General features: G+C 44.4%; 2 protein-coding genes across 3 annotated transcripts; one reads left to right on the forward strand and one right to left on the reverse strand.

Moving 5' to 3' along the window:
• Nucleotides 1-6,670: 6,670 nt before the first annotated feature.
• On the forward strand, nt 6,671-13,900 carry LOC127302417 (uncharacterized). Of its 2 annotated transcripts, none has more exons than XM_051332875.2 (8): nt 6,671-6,854; nt 7,633-7,775; nt 7,925-8,045; nt 8,148-8,260; nt 9,344-10,603; nt 12,631-12,671; nt 12,747-12,936; nt 13,154-13,900. In XM_051332875.2, the coding sequence occupies exons 2-8, from the start codon at nt 7,641-7,643 to the stop codon at nt 13,154-13,156; spliced, it is 1,863 nt and encodes a 620-aa protein (XP_051188835.1). In that variant the 5' UTR covers nt 6,671-6,854; nt 7,633-7,640; the 3' UTR covers nt 13,157-13,900. The 2 variants fall into 2 exon arrangements, with proteins under 2 accessions (XP_051188835.1, XP_051188834.1); XM_051332874.2 differs by having other exon boundaries at nt 6,672-6,854; nt 7,627-7,775.
• A 1,493-nt stretch (nt 13,901-15,393) lies between these two features.
• LOC127298310 (mitochondrial carrier protein CoAc1-like) lies at nt 15,394-16,391 on the reverse strand. The gene has a single exon (XM_051328199.2). The coding sequence runs from the start codon at nt 16,291-16,293 to the stop codon at nt 15,418-15,420; it is 876 nt and encodes a 291-aa protein (XP_051184159.1). The 5' UTR covers nt 16,294-16,391; the 3' UTR covers nt 15,394-15,417.
• Nucleotides 16,392-24,068: the final 7,677 nt, after the last annotated feature.

The raw sequence follows: 24,068 nt of genomic DNA on the forward strand, positions 1-24,068 counted from the left end.
GAAATTTTTTCCAACATTGGGAATGATGATCCCATTGCTTTAGATTATAATGGTTTGAATTTTGATAATTGCCACATCTCTGAAGTTATAAAGTTCTTGCAAAAACTTGCTAAAAGTCCTAACGCTAGCGCTATAAATTTGGCTTTCACGCAACATATTACAAATGCTCTCATAAAAGCTAGAGAAGAGAAACTAGAGCGCGAAGCCTCTATTCCTAGAAAGCTAGAGGATGGTTGGGAGACCATCATTAAGATGAAGGTTAAAGATTTTGATTGTAATGCTTTATGTGATCTTGGTGCAAGTATTTCCGTTATGCCTAAGAAAATCTATAATATGCTTGACTTGCCACCTCTGAAAAATTGTTATTTGGATGTTAATCTTGCTGATCATTCTACAAAGAAACCTTTGGAGAAAGTTGATAATGTTCGCATTACCGTTAACAATAACCTTGTCCCCGTTGATTTTGTTGTCTTGGATATTGAATGCAATGCATCTTGTCCCATCATATTGGGAAGACCTTTTCTTCGAACCGTTGGTGCTATCATTGATATGAAGGAAGGTAATATTAAATATCAATTTCCTCTCAAGAAAGGTATGGAACACTTCCCTAGAAAGAGAATGAAGTTACCTTTTGATTCTATTATTAGAACAAATTATGATGTTGACACTTCGTCTCTCGATAATACTTGATACACACTTTCTGCGCCTAGCTGAAAGGCGTTAAAGAAAAGCGCTTATGGGAGACAACCCATGTTTTTACTACAGTACTTTGTTTTTATTTTGTGTCTTGGAAGTTGTTTACTACTGTAGCAACCTCTCCTTATCTTAGTTTAGTGTTTTGTTGTGCCAAGTAAAGTCGTTGATAGTAAAGTTCATACTAGATTTGGATTACTGCGCAGAAACAGATTTCTTTGCTGTCACGAATCTGGGCTATTTTCTCTGTAGGTAACTCAGAAAATTATGCCAATTTACGTGAGTGATCCTCAGATATGTACGCAACTTTCATTCAATTTGAGCATTTTCATTTGAGCAAGTCTGGTGCCTCGATAAAATTTGTCAATACGAACTGTTCTGTTTTGACAGATTCTGCCTTTTATTTCGCATTGCCTCTTTTGCTATGTTGGATGAATTTCTTTGATCCATTAATGTCCAGTAGCTTTATGCAATGTCCAGAAGTGTTAATAATGATTGTGTCACCTCTGAACATGTTAATTTTTATTGTCCACTAACCCTCTAATGAGTTGTTTCGAGTTTGGTGTGGAGGAAGTTTTCAAGGATCAAGAGAGGGAGATGATACAACATGATCAAGGAGAGTGAAAGCTCTAAGCTTGGGGATGCCCCGGTGGTTCACCCCTGCATATTCTAAGAAGACTCAAGCGTCTAAGCTTGGGGATGCACAAGGCATCCCCTTCTTCATCGACAACATTATCAGGTTCCTCCCCTGAAACTATATTTTTATTCCGTCACATCTTATGTGCTTTGCTTGGAGCGTCGGTTTGTTTTTGTTTTTTGTTTTGTTTGAATAAAATGGATCCTATCATTCACTTTATGGGAGAGAGACACGCTCCGCTGTAGCATATGGACAAGTATGTCCTTAGGCTTTACTCATAATATTCATGGCGAAGTTTCTTCTTCGTTAAATTGTTATATGGTTGGAATTGGAAAATGATACATGTAGTAAATTGCTAAAATGTCTTGGATAATGTGATACTTGGCAATTGTTGTACTCATGTTTAAGCTCTTGCATCATATGCTTTGCACCCATTAATGAAGAAATACATAGAGCATGCTAAAATTTGGTTTGCATATTTGGTCTCTCTAAAGTCTAGATAATTTCTAGTATTGAGTTTGAACAACAAGGAAGACGGTGTAGAGTCTTATAATGTTTACAATATGTCTTTTATGTGAGTTTTGCTGCGCCGTTCATCCTTGTGTTTGTTTCAAATAACCTTGCTAGCCTAAACCTTGTATCGAGAGGGAATACTTCTCATGCATCCAAAATACTTGAGCCAACCACTATGCCATTTGTGTCCACCACACCTACCTACTACATGGTATTTCTCCGCCATTCCAAAGTAAATTGCTTGAGTGCTACCTTTAAAATTCCATCATTCACCTTTGCAATATATAGCTCATGGGACAAATAGCTTAAAAACTATTGTGGTATTGAATATGTACTTATGTACTTTATCTCTTATTAAGTTGCTTGTTGTGCGATAACCATGTTCCTGGGGACGCCATCAACTATTCTTTATTGAATATCATGTGAGTTGCTATGCATGTCCGTCTTGTCTGAAGTAAGAGAGATCTACCACCTTATGGTTAAGCATGCATATTGTTAGAGAAGAACATTGGGCCGCTAACTAAAGCCATGATTCATGGTGGAAGTTTCAGTTTTGGACATATATCCTCAATCTCATATGAGAATAATAATTGTTGCTACATGCTTATGCATAAAAGAGGAGTCCATTATCTGTTGTCCATGTTGTCCCGGTATGGATGTCTAAGTTGAGAATAATCAAAAGCGAGAAATCCAAAATGCGAGCTTTCTCCTTAGACCTTTGTACAAAGTGCATGGAGGTACCCCATTGTGACACTTGGTTAAAACATGTGTATTGCGATGATCCGGTAGTCCAAGCTAATTAGGACAAGGTGCGGGCACTATTAGTATACTATGCATGAGGCTTGCAACTTGTAAGATATAATTTACATAACTCATATGCTTTATTACTACCGTTGACAAAATTGTTTCATGTTTTCAAAATCAAAGCTCTAGCACAAATATAGCAATCGATGCTTTCCTCTTTGAAGGACCATTCTTTTACTTTCATTGTTGAGTCAGTTCACCTATTTCTCTCCACCTCAAGAAGCAAACACTTGTGTGAACTGTGCATTGATTCCTACATACTTGCATATTGCACTTATTATATTACTCTATGTTGACAATTATCCATGAGATATACATGTTACAAGTTGAAAGCAACCGCTGAAACTTAATCTTCCTTTGTGTTGCTTCAATGCTTTTACTATGAATTATTGCTTTATGAGTTAACTCTTATGCAAGACTTATTGATGCTTGTCTTGAAGTACTATTCATGAAAAGTCTTTGCTTTATGATTCACTTGGTTACTCATGTCATATACTTTGTTTTGATCGCTGCATTCATTACATATGTTTACAAATAGTATGATCAAGGTTATGATGGCATGTCACTCCAGAAATTATCTTTGTTATCGTTTTACCTGCTCGGGACGAGCAGAACTAAGCTTGGGGATGCTGATACGTCTCCGACGTATCGATAATTTCTTGTGTTCCATGCCACATTATTGATGATATCTACATGTTTTATGCACACTTTATGTCATATTCGTGCATTTTCTCGGAACTAACCTATTAACAAGATGCCGAAGTGCCGATTCTTGTTTTTGCTGTTTTTGGTTTCGTAAATCCTAGTAACGAAATATTCTCTAATTGGACGAAATCAACGCCCAGGGTCCTATTTTGCCACGAAGCTTCCGTAAGACCGAAGAGGAGACGAAGTGGGGCCACGAGGCGGCCACACCATAGGGCGGCGCGGCCGGCCCTTGGCCGCGCCGACTGTAGTGTGGGGCCCTCGTGTGGCCCCTCGACCTGCCCTTCCGCCTACTTAAAGCCTCCGGTGCGAAACCCTAGTACCGAGAGCCACGATACGGAAAACCTTCCGCAGACGCCGCCGCCGCCAATCCCATCTCGGGGGATTCAGAGATCGCCTCCAGGCACCACGCCGAGAGGGGAATCATCTCCCGGAGGACTCTACGCCGCCATGGTCGCCTCCGGAGTGATGAGTGAGTAGTCTACCCCTGGACTATGGGTCCATAGCAGTAGCTAGATGGTTGTCTTCTCCCCATTGTGCTTAATTGTCGGGTCTTGTGAGCTGCCGAACATGATCAAGATCATCTATCTGTAATTCTATATGTTGCGTTTGTTGGGATCCGATGAATAGAGAATACTTGTTATGTTGATTATCAAAGTTATGTCTATGTGTTGTTTATGATCTTGCATGCTCTCCGTTACTAGTAGATGCTCTGGCCAAGTAGATGCTTGTAACTCCAAGAGGGAGTATTCATGCTCGATAGTGGGTTCATGTCTCCGTGAATCTGGGAGTGAGAAACCTCTAAGATTATGGATGTCTTTGTTGCCACTAGGGATAAAACATTGGTGCTATGTTCAAGGATGTAGTCACTGATTACATTACGCGCAATACTTAATGCAATTGTCTGTTGTTAGCAACTTAATACTGGAGGGGGTTCGGATGATAACCTGAAGGTGGACTTTTTAGGCATAGATGCATGCTGGATAGCGGTCTATGTACTTTGTCGTCATGCCCAATTAAATCTCACTATACTCATCATAATATGTATGTGCATGGTCATGCCCTCTTTATTTGTCAATTGCCCAACTGTAATTTGTTCACCCAACATGCTGTTTATCTTATGGGAGAGACACCTCTAGTGAACTGTGGACCCCGGTCCAATTCTCTATACTGAAATACAATCTACTGCAATACTTGTTCTACTTTTTTCTGCAAACAATCATCTTCCACACAATACGGTTAATCCTTTGTTACAGCAAGCCGGTGAGATTGACAACCTCACTGTTTCGTTGGGGCAAAGTACTTTGGTTGTGTTGTGCAGGTTCCACGTTGGCGCCGGAATCTCTGGTGTTACGCCGCACTACATCCCGCCGCCATCAACCTTCAACGTGCTTCTTGACTCCTACTGGTTCGATTAAACCTTGGTTTCTTACTGAGGGAAACTTGCCGCTGTGCGCATCACACCTTCCTCTTGGGGTTCCCAACGGACGTGTCAACTACACGCATCAATGACTAGTGCCTTTCCAACTTAGATCCTACTCTTTTTTGGCAAGAACCCTGAATGGGTGGAAGGGCCTCAAGATTTACCTCAGTTAGGGCCAGGCTTCATGTTAGTGTGAATTTCTAGCTTCGGGCCTAGTGTGGGTTGGTTGGTTGGTTCAGGTCGGCCATTTGCAAGCCCAACCCCAAACCTAGCCCAACCCGGGGAAGGCCCAGGTCTAGCGACCTCACAAATGAAGAAGGTAATTAATGGATGCATATCTTGTATAAGGATAGAGATGTAAAATCGTATGATTAACGCGTCCCATGACAACTAAATGAGGAAGGTAAGATATTATGCATATATTTTAAGAAAGGAAACCTGTCAGAAATAATATGTTCTGAGGTGGCGATACCATCTGTCCTTTCATGTGTACGCAACCCAAGATCTATAATACCCGAGGTGTTTCTCATCGTCCCAACCAGAGTTTCCTATCACGATTGGCTGGTGAGAGGAGATGAGATCTCGCGACTATGCTGGCGACCCCCATTCGGAGGTGCGCGACCACTCGCCAACCACCACAATCCCCTCCCCTAGCGGTACCAGACCCGTCCCTTCCGAGTTGTTGCACCCCCCATCCCAGATTTCGTTGTCGTGGATCTTCTCGAGCTCAAACCCACCCACCCCCACCCCAGCGACTCGTGTCATGGCGGCCAGATCTGGAATCCCCGTTGCGGCCCCACGTCCTATCATTGACCTAAACCTCATGCCTAGCGACGACGATGGCGATCTCCAAATCGAGCCTCCTCCTTCCGTGGACGAAGCCGTCGACATGCAGTCCGCTTACCCAGGTACGACCTCCTGGCTCTATTCCCTCTGTTTTCACACCGTGGTTGTTAATTGTCTAGTTGATTGTAGTAGGATCATTTTTTTATTTATTTTGTATCACGCCTAGTAGCCTAGATTTGCTTGTCTTCCTTGTATAAGTTCCTTCAATTTCTTCCTCACTGGCCCGAGATTCGTTCTTTATCACCTGGCATCGCGATGGGATCTACGCCCCTCTTGCGTTACCTAGGCGACAATGTTTTGGGGACGGTTGGCATGTCCGCCGGGCTTAGTAGGTTACGCGACGCCTCTGGTCGTCTAGATCTGAGACCCCCCCCCTCGGTTCCGCTTGGATCCTCCTACGAATTTTCGTTTCCGTTCCACCGTCTACCTTTGTGTGGCCAGGTTGCATGGTGTTCACACTTTGAGGGGTGGTAGAAACCATGTGTTTCCCTCCTCGACAAATGTACCTTCCTTTAGGGGGAGGGATGCAATGCACAATTAAACTGTAGGCATAATAACGCGTTTGAGAGCGATTCGGTTCCTACTTTGGATAGCATGATTAGCAAATCCACTACTAGGTGCCTGCGTTCTCCACGTGAGAGTTGGGATAAATTGCCGATCTATTTTCTCCTTAAGTACAATTGTCACATCACTAATTTCCCTATGATGCAATGCTAATAGACAAGCATGTGGAACATCGTTGTAACGTGGCATACCCATTGTGCACACAAATTGGGCGCATTTTTGTGCAGCACAGAGGCGGCGATGATATGGTAAATTCCAGTACTACTACTTTCTTTCCTAAAAAATGACACCCGCAGTTTCCATTTCCAAACCCCCAAATTTCAAATTCCAGCCGAAGCCGCTCTCTCCTCTCCCCTGCCGGAACCCGGACACCGCGTAACTAATCCGACCCGACCCGACCCGACCCGAGCATGTGCAGTGCTGCAAGGGCCTGATTCGGCAGGTTGCCCCCGCCGTCTGACCATGTGAATGCGCGCCGTCACACGCAACCAGAACGGCCAGCCCACGCCACGCCACGCCGTCCTTCCCAAATCCGCCCACAGCGCCCGCATACAAACCCCAGGCAGGCACACACAAACCCCGGCGCCACCACCTCGCCGCCCTCCCGCTCCCCGCTCCGCCCGCCGCCGCCCCTCCTCCTCCACCTCGTCGCCCCGCCCGCTTCCGCAGGTAAGCAACCCCGTCCCCGCGCTTCCCTGCCCCTCTACCTCGCTTCGATTCGACGCGGCCACGCCGGGCGTACCGCGCGCGAGCTCCCTGCTCGCTAGGAGCTCTCGCCTTCCACCTCGCCGCTCGCCGTGGGGCGCGCGCGCGCGGCTGTAAGCGCGCGGGGCCGCTACTCCCGGCGGTACTCTCTCCCTCCCGCGCGTGCTGAATAGTTGGGTAGCTTCCGGGGGGCGAAGGCGGGCTGGTCCGGCGGGTTCGGTGGACCGCGCGTCGTCCCCGGCGGCGTCCCCGGTCGCCTAGATCTGGTTCCCTTCGTTTCCTTGCGGATCCGCTCGGCAATTTCCATTTCGGGCTCAACGTTGCGCTGTCTGCGTGGCGAGGCAGGGGCGCACAGGGGCCACGGGGCGATCGATGGTACAACCGCGTGTTTCTAGCTTCAGCAAATCCACCTTCCATTAGGGGAGCGCAAAAACACGCAATGTGCGGTCGAATTGGCTTGTTCCAAGTGCTTCGGCGCCTATTTTTGGATAGCTGATAAACCAACGAATCCACTGGATGCTTGCGTTCTCGTGTGCTTTACTCGGTTGGGTCTTGGGCGTTATTGTCGTGCTTGGGCAGGACAATTCTTCAGATTTTCTGGGTCCCTAGATTTTTTAGAAATTTCCATGAATAGGGTAACTCGTGACCTGTAGAAATGTCGATGAATGCTTGTATGTGTAACTCGTGACCTTTACCTGATGAACTGTACTAAAGTTGCCGTGTGTTTTCTGTGCAGCTACAGTCAATCCGATGGGGTTGGAGGAAACGCAAAAACGTCTCCTCAGCCTTAGTCACCAGAACCTGCAATCGTTCTGCAAGCAGTATAACCTTCCTGCCAACAAGACCCACTCTCAGTTAGCTTCCTCGCTCGCCGTGCTTCTCGAGGTAAGTTTGAGTATATACCATCTGCTTCAACTTCGAATGCCTGTATGTATTATGAGCTAAATATGTGAGCTAGTTTCATCAGGGATTTAATACTTTTTTTGGGGGGAAAACAGAAGTTAATACTGATGTGCACCATCTTTGTTTTCCAGAAGGAAAAACTTAATTCAGGACCTGAAAGGGAAAAAATCGGTTCTACACAGGCTTCTCCTGTTCCGTCTTCTCCTGCTACGCCTTCTGCCGTGTTACCAAACAACAAAGAAGCATCCAGATGTATGTATAGAAACTTCCTTTATGTTAAGCGTAATTTCGCAGATTGCCAATGGTTACTATATGTGGATGTTGGTATATCTGACGTAACCTAATTTACTGCAGGTGGGCAGGATAACCACAAAAGAGGCACGTACAGTGACAGAGATGATGCTGATAGGCCGCATGTAAAGCATCAAAAGGTGTCTAAGAAACAAGCGGATGCAGCATTGACAAGTGTAAGAAATTGTCACCATTGCTTCTTAATCTTGTTACAGTACAACATTTTCCCTGATTCAACCTCTATATTTGTCCCTGTAATACAATATAACTAGTCTTCCTAGTTTTGATTGTGTAATTGAGAACTGGATGCAGGCTCTTCAACTTTTAGTAATCCAGGAAATTTGATCCTTTACTATAAATCAACTTCATTTTGTTGCCCATGTGTATTTCATGACATATGCTGTGTAAACTAATTTTTAATCTAATCAAGTTCTACAAATATTCTCATTGACCATAATACCGCTCACATCCTCTGTATCAGCTCGTCCTGTTCCATGACCAAACAAAATGTGCTATTGGAGTCAGACTATTTGTGTAACTCATAGAGTCATCTGTTTCCCAGTCCTCTTTACTTCACCTGAAGCTATTTTTTGTGCCTTAGATGATATTGGCATTTACTCAGAAATAAAATGGATTTATTTCTCCATGATAGTACATTAGTCTTGACATGCATGAGGGTGAAATGAATTTCCATCCAAATTCCTATAATTTGGTAAGTCAGCCAAGATTTTGGTATCCTTGGACATTTCATGCAAATTTGCCAATGCTTATGTAGGATAGGGAGAATCCTCTCACACATGGAATAGATTTTCACTAATTTCTTACAAATTACCAATTTTCTTTGAAATGATCAAGGTGGATTTTTTTTTTTCTAATTCACTAGGCCAAACATGACTGGCACTTATTTTGTAGTAGTATTGTCCAACAGCTGTAAAATTTCAAGCGTACATAGAAAAAAATGATTTGTTCCAAATGTGCGCTTGAATTTGAATTCAAGTACTGGATTGTTAGTTCAACAATCAACAGTGCAGCTGTAGTGGTTTTTTGTCCAATGAGCTGAAAATGTGGGCCCATATTATTTTTATCTGAAACCTATGTTCTGTAGCATACATTGTTTAATACCAGTTTTATTAGTTAATTTTCTTTCTACATCTAAGATAGTGTTTCTCTGCGATCTGTGTACTTGTAATGCCTGCCACCTGTTTTGTTTGTATACACTGTATATGAATTTCTTCATTTGTTTCTGTATCTTGAACCAGGGCACCAGAACGAGTCTTCCTCCTGTTTCTGTTAACAATGGAAAAGTAGACTGTTTTAGTTCATGTTCTGGACAAGGGATTGCTCATAATGTGAATTCTCAAACTGCTGATGGTGTTGCAACTAGCTCAACAGCTCTAGAGCTTAAAACTGGAAATCATGTGTCAGCTGCTCCTGTAAATGATACAATTTCTTTTATAGCAAGTCATCCTGTCCCTAATGGGGTGGTGTCAGAGTCTCGCAGCCATAAGAAAGTTGGTGGAAGTGGTATAGAGAAGGGCAGTGGCTCGTCTAATGATATCCCGGCAAAGAAGAATTCTCCTTTTCATCTTTTTGTGATGTCAGATGAGGGGATTGATCTATTTTGTGATCTTGATTCCACTCCAGGAGATTGGATTGATAGCTTCAAGGGGGGAGTGAGCATCCCTCCAAGTATACATCACACTGAAACTGAGATGCTCTCTAACTCTATTAGCAGTCTTCGGAGTAAGAATGATCAGAACGCAAATTCGTCATCGGATAATATCATTATGAACGTAGAAAACAAGGGACCTGAGAGCATTGCTGCTCAAACCAATTCATCACTAGGTTCAACTGATTGTGAGAACTCTCGCTCTAGGTTCTGTCCACCTGATAGAACTGTAAACTCAAGTTCACCTACATCCACACTGCCTGGTACTCTTGGTGAAACTTCTGGATCTCAAGAGGGAGTTCCAGTGGTACATTCTTCATGCTTAACATCTGATGTTCAGAACAACATGTCACTTGATATGATGGCTGCTGCTTTAGGTAATAACATGCTTCCTCAAGAATCTGTTGATGTCTCAGCATTGTCTGGAAGAGGCCATGCACCCCTGCCCTATGATTCCGTACAGCCAACTAAAGAAGACATGTTGAGTCCTGGTAAAACCAAAGTTTGTGTCAAGACTGGCTGCACTCAGGATGTTGTGGTTATAAGCGATTCTGATGAAGACTCGTCTGCGCCATTTGTGGACAAACAGGAAATGCCAGGTGCTACTTCAGGGGTTAAGCTTACCCGCAACAGTGATACAAATGAAGTCCTAACGGAAGGTGTACCAATTGAAGCAGTGCCGATGGAAGAAGATAATAGTCACGGTGACACTTTGTCAATTGATCAAATAGCCAAGCAGACAGTAGCTGGACTACCTGCCACAGATGCCCAGTCAGATGCTAGTTCTGCAGACCGTGGCGTTGCTGGAAACTTCAACCTTGCAGACCCGACAACATCATCTGTTGCTCCGGTAATTTCGTTGTACTTCAATGCTACCTAAACTATTACCTGTGCCCTAATACCAAATACGCAAATATTCATGATGTGTTGGTGGTGCCCATGTTCTTTGAGATATGCTTCTTAGTTACACATATCATAGCTTATGTCTGTTTGTTAATTTTGCACTCTAGGTTTTCTGGAAACTCCAAGAAATTGGATAATTTAATTAATAAGTAGTTTAATCTTAACTCATCGAGCTCAGATTTTACAAAATGAGGACCTTCAGGTTTTTCTCACCCCACACAGCATATACATGAGCATCTTGTAGTAGGAGCCACATCTAGTGTTCTTGGTAAAAAAAAATCCAAAAAGTCTTGTCTTGAAAACACTTCAAAACGTTTATTTTCATCAAGAAATCTTGCCAAACTAGGAAATCCATATTAATGATCTTTGGATGCAGATGATGCATTATTATTATGCTGGCTTGGATCCTTTTTCTCTGTCTCTTACGTTTATTTTCAATTCTCTGGTAAGAAACCAAGAACACAGAATTTGCCTATGTGACTGGCCAAGCAAGCACTACATTGAGTTGTCGTGTCCTATTGTTGAGCTAGATCCTTTAAACTTAAAACTCTAGTCCACAGAACTCTAAACACTCTGTACATTTTTACCACATCATTTTGTCTGGTCCACAGAACTCGAGAATGCACTGTTTATTTTCTAGTTGAAATGGTGGGCCTTGTGACTCAGCATGTTGGGTTGCATCCCCACCATGAGGATGACCAACATGGAATCAAGAAGCCAATACATATTGCGGTTTCCCTGCACGAGTTTTCTCTGGGCTATAAAAGAACTCTAAACACTCTGTTCATTTTTTAGAGTAAAGGTCGTATCAACCTTTGCCTATTCCCCTCCGATCTTGAAGATGGTTCTCAACTTTGAGATACTGTGTATAAATTTTATCATGGCATGGAGATTTATGTTTGACAAAAACCTTGTCAAATTCCTCGTAGTAGTGGTCAAATGTAAAAGCACCATCTCCATATCCATCGTATGCCTCGTGGCCACTTGTAACACCTTAATCTTTCATGAACCCACTTAGAGGGCTCTTGTAACACCTTAATCTTCCAGGATCATCATGTGCCTCCCTTGTTTAGTACCGAGGCAAGTTGTTCCCAATCATACATTCCTTTCAAAGTTCATGAAAGAAACTTACTAGCCAGAATGAAACTTAATGACCTTCTGATATTACCAGAAAGGAACCATTCTTGTAGCCAAGAGTATTCTTCTTTCCTGAGTTTTTCTTGGGTTGTCTATGTGGCCAAGTAAGCACTCATTTGAGGTGTTGTTTCTGTGGTTGAACTAAACCATATAAGTCCTGCAGGTGACCTGCATAAAATTCCTATTCATCTGTTTAATTGAACTGGCTGTTTTGCTCTTACTTCCCTTTCAAGATGGTGTCTTCTATATGTAGTCATCCATGGAAGGGTTTCAACTGGTCAATTGTGTCAACTCTCACTGAGCTAGTAGATGCACGGCTGACTTACTTTACTTGTTTGTACTTCTTAGTAAAAGGGGAAGAAAGAAGAAAAGCTTACCTGTATTATTCTGATCTAACTATTGCCAACTCTACAGGGCTGAATCTTAGCTCTGCAACTACAAACCTACCTATTTGCTAACTGATATTCGGCAAACCTCCTTAACTGGCATTTTTGGTATTCACTGCCAGTGTCTTAATGTACCATGGCTTGGCGAAACTTGCAGCACTTCATCACTTTTATTGGGAAAACCAGGAACATATTAAGCGAACTTTTTCAAATCTAGTGTTTTCTTTTTCATACAGGGACTAGTGAAATGAAATAAAAAATCCTATAATGCTTGGTCATTTATCTCTGTTTATTACATTGTCTTGCACTGACTATGTATTTCCTATCATTTCCATCTATGATTATTTTCTGTATAAGATGTTAATTATCTCTGTGTGCCTGTGTGCTGGATTGTGGTTCATTGCTTGATTTCTTCCTTGGTTGATGTATTCTATTTTATCCTCTTGCGCAGGACAATGCTATTACTCCCCTGGCCTCAAAGCATGGCGCAGAGTATGTTCTGTGTAAACATTGTTAACATCTTTGTTTTGCTAGTCGTGTACTTACATAGCTCTTACTATTTTGCAGGGCAGCTAATAGTCAAGCTTCTGAGGGGTTACCGAGTGTGCGTACGAGAAATATACTATTTAGCTTAAGAAGTGCTGCTGCTAGGCGGACCAGGTCTTCTACAGTGCCTAGGCATACCAGGTCTTCTACAGTGCCTAGGCAGACCAGGTCTACTACAGTGCCCAGACGGTCACCAAGGCTTGTCCCACAGGTTAGCACGGCAGTGGTCAGTGGACATTATTGTTGATTTTAGAACTTAGTACCACAACCTGATAGTAAAACAGGCATGCTCATGCAAAAGCCGGTTAACAGTTTAATCACAGTATTTTGTAGAGGGCCCTGGAATAACATTGATTTTTTTATACTCCTTTTTTTTCTTTCTAAAAATCAAACACATCTCTAATATGTTTTACTTCTTCCACATGCAGTGATCACTACAAATGACCGTGATGAGATTCTTCGCCAAGAATGCACAGCTTAACTGGCGCCTTAGACAATTTTCAAAAGATGGGGTGGATGGTGGGCGGATATAATACCTTCGTACACCAACCTTCTCGCCGATTCATCTTGCTACCAAACTGAGTAGTTTCTTTATACTTCTGTCAACAGCTCAATGCCACCAAACATTTTGGTGTCTGTTATACAACATCTATTATACTTCATACAATGTCAAGCTCCTCATACACCATTGTACAAACAATCATAGTTATTAGGAAAGTTTTGAACGTGCAGTGTTGCCGCCTGTATGTGTGTTGGTTTTCCTGTTTTTGTCACTTGAATAGCATCACATGATTTTCTCATGTTGGCATATTTGGTTTCACTTTTATTCGGCTCCTCCTGCCGTGAATGATTTGCTTCAAGATGGCAGCTGGAGTTAGAATGATCCCACCTTGTTACTGCTCAGTTGCCAGGTGGACACTGGATGCCATCTTACTGCACTGTAATATATGGCTGGTTGTAATTTGTATGCTGTGCTGTGATACAGTGGTATCAGTATCAATGCAGGTTCCAGCTAGCTGCATATTCCTGTATGGGCAGTATGGCCAAACATTATCACACATGACTGTTTGCCATCTGTGGAAGTCTTGCCAGATTGGTTGTGCAAGTTTTGGTTGGGAAAACTGTAATCGACTATATTTCTTCCCATTTTGAGATATCTGATCTAGTTTCGAACACCTGAGATGTCACTTTTCCAATTCTTGATTTTGAGCATATTTTTCTTTGGGTTAGTTCTTTGTCTGGTTAAAGAAAACACCATGTTTCTGAAAGATGGTGTGAGGCAGCAACGTGAATTATGTACGGTATAAACTTCACGGCAGCCCTGCAAGCAAGAAGCCAAGGTTCTGATGTGGTGATGTGATCCAGTGTATGCCAGGAGGTAAAAGATAGTCAGGGTGAACAGAGTGTTAGGGCACGATTTATCTCAACTAGCTCGGCGTACTAATTTAATCATAGTGAGTTTGGATTTCTCAAGTTCTGGATAGTTGACTGCCTTAGTGAGGATTGTAAGAATTAGTATCATGTTTTGCCAATAATGATACACCTTTTCTCCTCTAGATAAACTTTGTTATTGCGACTAAAAATGACAATGAAATCGAAAAGCGAAGAACAAAAGAAAAACATGTTTGATGAACATCTAGTAGTACCTGGGATGTCTTCTTTCTCGGCATAGTTTTTCCTCCAAAGATGACGATCTCTCAATATCCTCCTAGTGGTTGTATTTCGTCCCCCAGTTTGGACCAATAATGGTGGCACGAAGATAGACGAGAAATTTTGTAGGCCTTAGGAGATGGTGAAACGAGGGGGGGGGGGGGGGGGTATGTTAGGGTTGACGTGGTGTCATCCGTTGGACAAAATGTACAATTTTTCACCGAAATGTGGGGATGGGAAATATAGAGGGCCGGGTTTACTAATTTCCTATTGCAGTCATGCAATTATATGTTAGGGTTAACATGGTGTCATCCGTTGGACAAAATGTACAATTTTTCACCGAAATGTGGGGACAGGAACTATAGAGGGCCGGGTTTACTAATTTCCTGTTGCAGTCACGCAATTGTTGTTTCTTTTGTTTGCTTTTGTGGGAATGACTTTATGAATTTCGACATGGCCCGCAACACAATTGTTATTTGATACCTATTACAATTGCAATACTTCAAGCATTTCTTAGTCAACATATTTCATCTTTAGCTTGGGTCGAACAAGTCACAATAGCTTTTAAATGATCTAGAATAAGTAATTTAAGGCCCTCCTTTTCACTAATTCTTAGTTATGACCGGAAAAAGACTGACCGGTGGCGAATTCAAATTCAGTCAACCGCCAAACAGACAATCCCAATACTAAAGGTGTGTTTGGTTTATGCCTAGTGTTGCCCTACCAAACGGCTAGCCAAAAATTTGGTTCAAGTTTCTTGCACTGTAGTTGCACATGAATTGGCCAACCTTGGGTAGAAAAATGAACTAGTGGAGTATTGCATGCCAAAAAAATTGGCAACCATCCAAAAATACACCAACTTTTTGGTTGTAGGTACAGTTTGGGCCTCAATGCTTACACTTCCTAACATCTATACCCGGTAACATCTACACAAACTCTAATTTGCTATGTTCAAAAAAAAAAAAAACTCTAATTTGCAAAAAAAAAAGGTACTGTAGAACAATTCTAGCTACGCCATCATCGGCTGTCGTACTGCTGCCAACTACGTGCCCGGCACCGGCAGCTTCATGAGAGCCTTCATCTGGTCGTACGCCACCAGCCCGATGGCCGCCGACGGCACCGCCTTGACGTACGCGATCCCCAGCCCGGCGTACAGCCGCCGCACGCCTTCCTCCCGCGCGATGGTGCGGACGCCTTCCAGCACGCCGCCGCCGGCGCATAGCCCGAGCTGCATCCGCCGCCGCACCACGGCCAGCGGGTACGTGGCCGTGCTGGCCAGCTGCGCCGCGGCCACCCCGCACGCCATCTGCGCCTCCGCGCGCGCGCCCCAGCCCTCGGGGAGCCGCCGCTTCAGCGACTCGTAGGCCCAGAACTTGATCCCCGACTTGGGCAGCGCGCGCGCCAGCGCCGGGCGCACGCCGCGGTACAGCCCGCGCTCCGCGTACGCGGCACGGAGGACGCCGCGCACGCTCGTGCAGGCGCCGTCGCCGCAGGCGAGGCGCGCGCGGGCGAGGTCGAGCGGGTACGTGGCGAGCAGCGCGGTGCCGCCGGCGGCCGAGCCGGCAAGGAGGTCCACGAGAGCCCCGCCGGCGCCGCCGAGCCAGCCCCTGTACCGGTCGTAGGCGGCGAAGTGGAGCGCCTTGGACGGGAACACGCGCAGGGCGTTGGCGCCGTTGCCGCGGTAGAGCCCCAAGAAACCCTCTCGGCGGTAGATCCCGACGAGCGTCCGGAGGGCGCCCTCGGCATCCGCCCCGGGCGCGGCGCCGATACGGCGGAGGAGCTTCACGCGGCCCAGCGGGGCCACGGCCGTCTTGGCCATTACGCCCGCGACGCCGCCGGCGAGCATCTCCCTGGCGTAGGCCGGCGTCGAGCCGACCGCGGCGTCGAAAACTCCGATCGTCTCGGCGAGGGAGACCATGGCGCGTACGGTGCGCGCACGAGTCGGCGTCGGGTCGGCCAGACAGCCACTACTCGGGGTGGAATTTTGCGCTGTAGTTCTGATGGTCGCTCGTTGTCCTCCGGTCGGACGGCGCTGGCTCGATCCCCCGGGGGCCGGGGCGGTCTATTTTTGCGCTATTTGCGCTGTGTCCAGTTCTTCTCGCTGCAGCGGTCCCACACGTCACCTGTAGATTAGAACCAAGCTCTTGCGGCCCGACCCGTCACTGAAGATATACAATACCTGATTCACCCAGGGATTATAACAGCGCAATCATTTGATAGAAATATCATATTGTCATGTAGACCATATAGGCGAAAAAAAAAGACATGTAGACCCTACAGGTAAGTGACTAGCAAAATATTAGATTGACATGTGGGCCTAGAATATGAGATTCAAAATATCAGATTGACATGTGGGTCTAGAATATGAGATCTAGGGCCCCACGTGCAAGTCACCTAGTGAAAGCCCGAGGCCACGTCAACACGACACATAGGTATCCAAATGGCCATGTCAAGATGACACATAGGCAAATTGCTCAGGTGTCCGCCCAATCACAACGTTGTAGCTGAAAGTATAATCTTATTAAACGTTATGACGATCTAAATTGGTCATAACCGACAAGAAATAAGATTGGAAATCATGTTTATGATTTTGTGATGATTTTGCGCAACAAAATAAGTACATTTTTTACACAAATCATCGTGCTTATGGAGGGTTTGAAGCCTCCCTGATGACTTACAACCATCTAGTGCAGAATCGTCATAGATTTATGACGATTTAACCCATGATCACTGAGAAAAGGTCACAAGCTAACACATTTTTTTTATAGTGACAGCTGCTTGCGGAGTATCATGAGGTAACTAGTCTTGTGCCTACTAAGAACATGGTAGGACACGAACACCTTGCCGCACACATAGCACGCCGACCTATCTTTCGCATCCATCTCTTCCATTGGGGTGGCACATGCATGGGAGTCCTGCGCAACATAAGGCAGAAACAAGAGTGTATGGTTGGCTACGGAGGAAGGGAACCAGGAGGGGATCATAGGATGAAGATAGAGAATAGAGATGACGGTGGCTCCATCGTCCACTAGTGGGCCCCAACGTCTCTTTTAACGACTTAGTCATTCATTGTGGAGATTTTATGCCACACGATCACTTACGACGGGTCCTGATGGGTAGAAATGGTGTCAAGGTGTGTTTACGAAGAATTAGTGTGTTCTGAAAAATAATTAATAAATACAAGTGACAGCTTGTGAAAAACATAAAAAAGCAAGTATTTTCTATATTTAGCATTGAATTGCTATGGTTTTTTATCTTTTAATATTATTTTTCTCTAGTTAAGTTTATTCCTTTCTACTCTCTTCCTTTTTATTTGCAATTCCACTAACTATTTTGAGCTAAAACTTTGAATAGCAATTTGATCGGTAAATAATACTCCGTAAGTTATATAACACGAAAAATATATCGGTGAAAATATTTTTCAAATATGAATACAATAATATACCTTTAGGGACATATAGCTCATATTATGTTGGTCTAATTATACTACTCCCTCCAACTTAAAATAATTACGTAAAAATATATGTATTTAAACATATTTTAGTATGTAGATACATCATTTTTTATAATCATTTTGAACCAGAGGGAGTATATATAAAGGCCATATGCGTTTGCTCGCTCATTGTTCATGCGTGAACAACGTTCCGGTCTGCATTTTTTGAACATTTTAATCTTTTAATTTCTACGACGGTAATTTCTACCTAATAGTAATTCTTGAGGACACATATTTCTACGACGGTAATTTCTCAACGACGCACAAGCGTGGTAATTTCTACACAAAATTTTCAACCTAAACCGTAATTCTTCACCCGGTGCATAATTGTTTGTCGGTAATCTTAGTGTATGTCAGGGGGGCCTCCACCCCCTTGATTTGGCACATCTTTGAAGAATTTTTTTTGGAAGAGGTTAGATTAGATTTTTTTTTGTCCCCCCCCAAGAACTCCTAAATTGCATTTCCCACCCCCCCCAGTCATCCTTGGCAAGCTCCGCCACTATCAGTAATACCGAAAAAATCAAACATTTGTCACCTTTTTTATCAGGAGAAAAAATGTGCCCTTCTATGGTACCACCGGCAAAATATATTTACTCCACTATCTGTCGCCTCTTTCACCTAGAATATTATTATCTTATTTTACGATGCCTTTACAAAGATATACTTACTTCACTTGCTACCACTTTCAGTTGGAGAAAGTATTACCATTTTCTTCTGTAGCAAGTCCGGAAACAAAGACACTCTATCATCCGTCATGTCTTTTAGTCGGGGAAAATAGTATTGCCTTCTTTATGGTATCTCTCAAAAAATACTTGCTCCGTTATGCGTCACATCTTTTAGCCAGAGCGAGTTTTCCTTGTTCCGACCACTGCAACTTAAGTGTAGTGCTAATGGCATACTACTCTCTTTTTCTCCATCATCCTACGATCATCCGGTATTTTTTCGTACATACTACCATCTTTTTTAATCACATCGGGATTACCTATACGCGCTTGAAAAGAACTGAACTATGGCGCTACAGTACCACATTTACTTTAGTGCTTCCACACCAACACTTCTACAATAAGTCGGTAACTCGGATATTGTTGTACTTCTACAATAGTATAACCAACAGTCTAATGGCCAGGAACCCGGTGTGCCGCCACAACAAACTTCTTAATTATTAGCTAAAGTTTTACATCAAAATGTGTGGTGGCCTTACATACTAAAAACATAGGGAGGGTCAGAGGGAGTAGAATGTAGGAATGACCTTTTTTTATTCCTATCCAAATGTTTCACATCGGATGATTTTTTTGCAAAATATAGTACTCCCTCTATCAGGGAGTACATAAGCATGCCTTCACAAATATGTATATTCGCTCATCCCTAAGAACACACCCGTGTACCCCATCCTATAAGTCTAAAAAAACGATCCAATAGATTTTGAGGTTGCCGAAGTCACCACATGTGTTAACTTGGGGTTTAATCAATAGTGGGTTGGGTGCTTATATTAGAGGAATATTTGTTAAAACAAAAATAACAATGTGATGAAAAGTTAATCAAGAAGATAAAAGAGAAACATATTTGATGGTGAAAATGGGAGACGGTACAGTTGAAAACTGAAAAGGTTGGTGTTGAGTTTACCATTTATGTACCTGGGATTTGGAGTCGTTGCAGCCACGAAAGTGCAGTATAGTACCCCTCAAAAAAGAAGTGCAGCATAGTACGAGCGCTTCCGGAAAGCAAGCTTGTTCTGTAGCTAGCCGGTGTCCACCTAAAGGGCATGTTTTAACTGTTGTTTTGCTCTGGCTCGGTTCGGCAAAATGGCAACGACTCGGTCGTCTAGATTTTTTTTTGAAACACGGAGCGCCCCGAAGGGCGAAGAAGCTTCCATTCATTCCAGTCGGTGGGTGTACAAATTATTACAAAGAACCCCATAAGAAAGGAAAATTACACATAGGCCCCTGATATTTGCAGAAAATACCTCACTAACAAATAAGGAAAAGCAATCAAGTCCTTCTCTTTCCCCACCGATGAGCAGGAGGCCGGCAATGTCGCCTTCGAACTCTGAAGCGGGGACTACACCACTTGCTTCAAAGCCGCCGATGAATGCGACCGCAGACCTCAAGGGCCTCCGAAGGAGGTTGAAAGAACGCCGGTCTTCACCGGCTTGGATGACGAACGGCTTAGACGTCGTCGATGTGTTGCTCCAAAGAGACGCTTCTGAAGAACTCCGACACCACCTCCTCATCACCGTCTCCTTGTGTTCTCCCAGATCTATCGCCTCCATGACGCTTGAAACCGAGGATAAAAGCAAGGGAGCAAGGCTTGAAGAGACAGCACAGGCATACCAAATCCGCGACGAAGAACTTGGTCCGCCGTCAAACCCGAAGAACCTGCCACGGACCCGGGGAGGCAGGCGTAGATGATGGCAGATTCGAAAGGCCCACAGGAGCTTATTGCAACAGCCATCTTCAGATCTCCGTCTTCCTTTGCCCATCCACCATGGATGAGCTCGGAGGATCCAGAGATCTACGATTTGGTTGCTGCTCCAGCACAACCAAACCAGATGAAGAAGAAGGAAGAAGAAGGGCTTATTGTCGGAGATGCAGCACCACCTCCTCTCCGCCTGCCGCCACCCCTGCCACCAGAGAGGAACAACCTCGAGGAAGAAGGTGAGAACGGGCTGGATCTGGCCCTAGAGATCCAGCCTCCTACTCCCATACTCCACAAGGGTAAACAGCAACAACCAGCAACCTACACTACTATATACAGGTGGCCAGGCACCTTTCCATCCTCCACTCCGGCCGGCAACGCCGACGGAGGAGATTCTGGATCGGGCCGGCGACCACGGCGGTGGTGGAAAGTTGGGGTACTGTAGCTGCTTGAGAGGGGGAAAAGGGGACTCGGTCGTCTAGATAGGAAAGCATTGGACAACAAAAACAAGCCTTCTGGAGTACTAACTGTTTCAACTATAATTAACTAAAGCATTAATTCGTGCTTGGAGTACTAACTGTTTCAACTATAATTAACTAAAGCATTAATTCGTGCTTGATTTTCTTAAAATTAAGTAAGTGTCTATTCATTGCGTGCATGCATGGATAGTGCTTTGCGGACGTGAACCATTTCTATGTTCGCTTGGCAATAACCCTTTAAAATGATCAAAATTGTAAAATAACCAATATTTTATGGATTCTTCAAACAAAGTCCAAACTAAATCCTGTAAAACTCGCAAAATCATTTTTAAAAATTAAGGCACCGCGACATCCGAGAACTTCAGATTGCTAGTTTTTTGGGGCAAATTTACAACACCCTATATACGCGAAAACGTTGGCGGGAGGGAAGTTTCCACATGACAGTCAGTGGACCGGTGCCGGAATCCGACAAAATTCTACCACGTCGCCCTGGTTCTGGCCAAATCTCCGCCAATCTCCGGTATGCCACCCTAGTTGCGAATTTCCGAAGTGAGTGGGAGCTAAGACCACATAAGTACGTCCATGCAAGGCAACGAAGGCCAACGTTGAACGAGGCTGGGGAGATCGGCGCGAGGCCAGGGGTGCCTTCGTGAGAGATCTAGGGTGTGCCCCCACGCGTTGTGCGTGGGATGCCGGCTCGTGTGCGGGGCACTTCACATGGTCCATCTCGAGGAGAGGCTGGTGGGCGGGGTTAGGGCGCCTTCACGACGGGGTCCATGGGAGGGCCGTGCAAGGCAGAGGGGCACCGGCTTCAAGTTGAGCGAAGCGGTGTAGGTTGTCTATGTTGGGACCTGCCGTCCGAATATTCGGTTTTATAGTTACCACTTGCAGATTTGTACCACCGAAGCCTGCGCGACTGCTGACGTGGGAGTTGGATTGCAACGTCGCCAGAAAGTAGCTTCCTTGTGACGGTAAAGCACACGTCCGTTGGGAACCCCAAAAGGAAGGTGTGATGCGTACAGCGGCAAGTTTTCCCTCAGTAAGAAACCAAGGTTTATCGAACCAGTAGGAGTCAAGAAGCACGTTGAAGGTTGATGGCGGCGGAGTGTAGTGCGGCGCAACACCAGGGATTCCGGCGCCAACGTGGAACCTGCACAACACAACCCAATTACTTTGCCCCAACTTGACAGTGAGGTTGTCAATCTCACCGGCTTGCTGTAACAAAGGATTAGATGTATAGTGTGGAAGATAATGTTTGCAGAAAACAGTAAAACGAGTATTGCAGTAGATTGTATTCGATGTAAAAGAATGGACCGGGGTCCACAGTTCACTAGAGGTGTCTCTCCCATAAGAAATAGCATATTGGGTGAACAAATTACAGTTGGGCAATTGACAAATAAAGAGAGCATAACAATGCACATACATGTTATGATGAGTAGTGTGAGATTTAATTGGGCATTACGGCAAAGTACATAGACCGCTATCCAGCATGCATCTATGCCTAAAAAGTCCACCTTCAGTTTATCATCCGAACCCCTTCCAGTATTAAGTTGCAAACAACAGACAATTGCATTAAGTATGGTGCGTAATGTAATCAACAAATACATCCTTAGATATAGAATTGATGTTTTATTCCTAGTGGCAACAGCACATCCACAACCTTAGAGGTTGCTGTCACTCCCCAGATTTAATGGAGACATGAACCCACTATCGAGCATAATTACTCCCTCTTGGAGTTACAAGCAATGACTTGGCCAGAGCCTCTACTAGCAACGGAGAGCATGCAAGATCATAAACAACACGTAGATAGATTGATAATCAACATAGCATAGTATTCATTATTCATCGGATCCCAACAAACGCACATGTAGCATTACAGATAGATGATCTTGATCATGTTAGGCAGCTCACAAGATCTAACAATGATAGCACAATGAGGAGAAGACAACCATCTAGCTACTGCTATGGACCCATAGTCCAGGGGTGAACTACTTACACATCAATCCAGAGGCGACCATGGCGGTGTAGAGTCCTCCGGGAGATGATTCCCCTCTCCGGCAGGGTGCCGGAGGCGATCTCCTGAATCCCCCGAGATGGGATTGGCGGCGGCGGCGTCTCTGGAAGGTTTTCCGTATCGTGGCTCTCGGTACTGGGGCTATTATCGACGAAGGCTTAAGTAGGCGGAAGGGTAGGTCAGGGGGCCTCACGGGGGCCCCACACCATAGGGCCGCGTGGCCAGGGTCCACGCCGCGCCGCCCTAGTGTGGCGGCGCCCCGTGGCCCCACTTCGTCTCTCCCTCGGTCTTCTGGAAGCTTCGTGGAAAAATAGGACCCTGGGCGTTGATTTCGTCCAATTCCGAGAATATTTCCTTACTAGGATTTCTGAAACCAAAAACAGCAGAAAACAGCAACTGGCTCTTCGGCATCTCGTTAATAGGTTAGTGCCGGAAAATGCATAATAATGATATATAATGTGTATAAAACATGTGTGTAAGGGTATATTGCCCCTATGTGTGGTTTTGGTAATCAATGACAACCCCTATGGACTAATGTTTTCATTGAGTTTATATGAAGGAATATTCCATAGGTACTACTTGCTCTCCATGTGTTGGATTCAAGTATGGATGCCATGAAGATAAAGATATACCTTGTGTATTGGCATCAAGATCATCGGTATGAAGATATATATGTGATATGATCAAGAAGAAGAAATGAAAATGGAGTTCTTATGTGGAACTCAATATTAGCCATGCTCTATCTTAAGTGAGTATGAGAAGATACAAGGTTGTGTTGGGCAAGTTCAAGATGAGCATCTTGAGTGGATCACATGCTTGAAGCTTGCCGTCCATTTGGCGATAATGGACATATGAATATGTGCATCAATGGAGCTTTCCCATCAGGCCTTGTTTACTTCTAGGGTATTTATGGGGATGGGAGGGGATTATTTCGTATCCCGGAAAATCCCCACTAGTCCGTTTACTTCTCCGGTTTTGAACGACATAATCCCGAGATATCCCCTCCCATCCCCTCCCATCCCCACATTTTTTGCCTAAATCAAAAACTCTCCATCATACTAGTGTATTTTTGGGGAGGGGTATTTGAGGGGATTGGGTGAACACCAAATCCCCTCCCATCCCCATACCCATTGGGAAGAAAAATACCAGAGAAGTAAACAAGGCCTCATAGTGTATGGGGGGCATTTGTGAGTATACACGAAGCGACAATGATCAAGTGATGCATTCCGGCTTGAGTGGAGCGTGAAGTGTTATCATCAAGATCAAGCGGGATGCGCAAGGCAAAGGTATGA

This window comes from Lolium perenne, chromosome 5, assembly GCF_019359855.2.
Source record: "Lolium perenne isolate Kyuss_39 chromosome 5, Kyuss_2.0, whole genome shotgun sequence".
Lineage (NCBI taxonomy): Eukaryota > Viridiplantae > Streptophyta > Magnoliopsida > Poales > Poaceae > Lolium > Lolium perenne.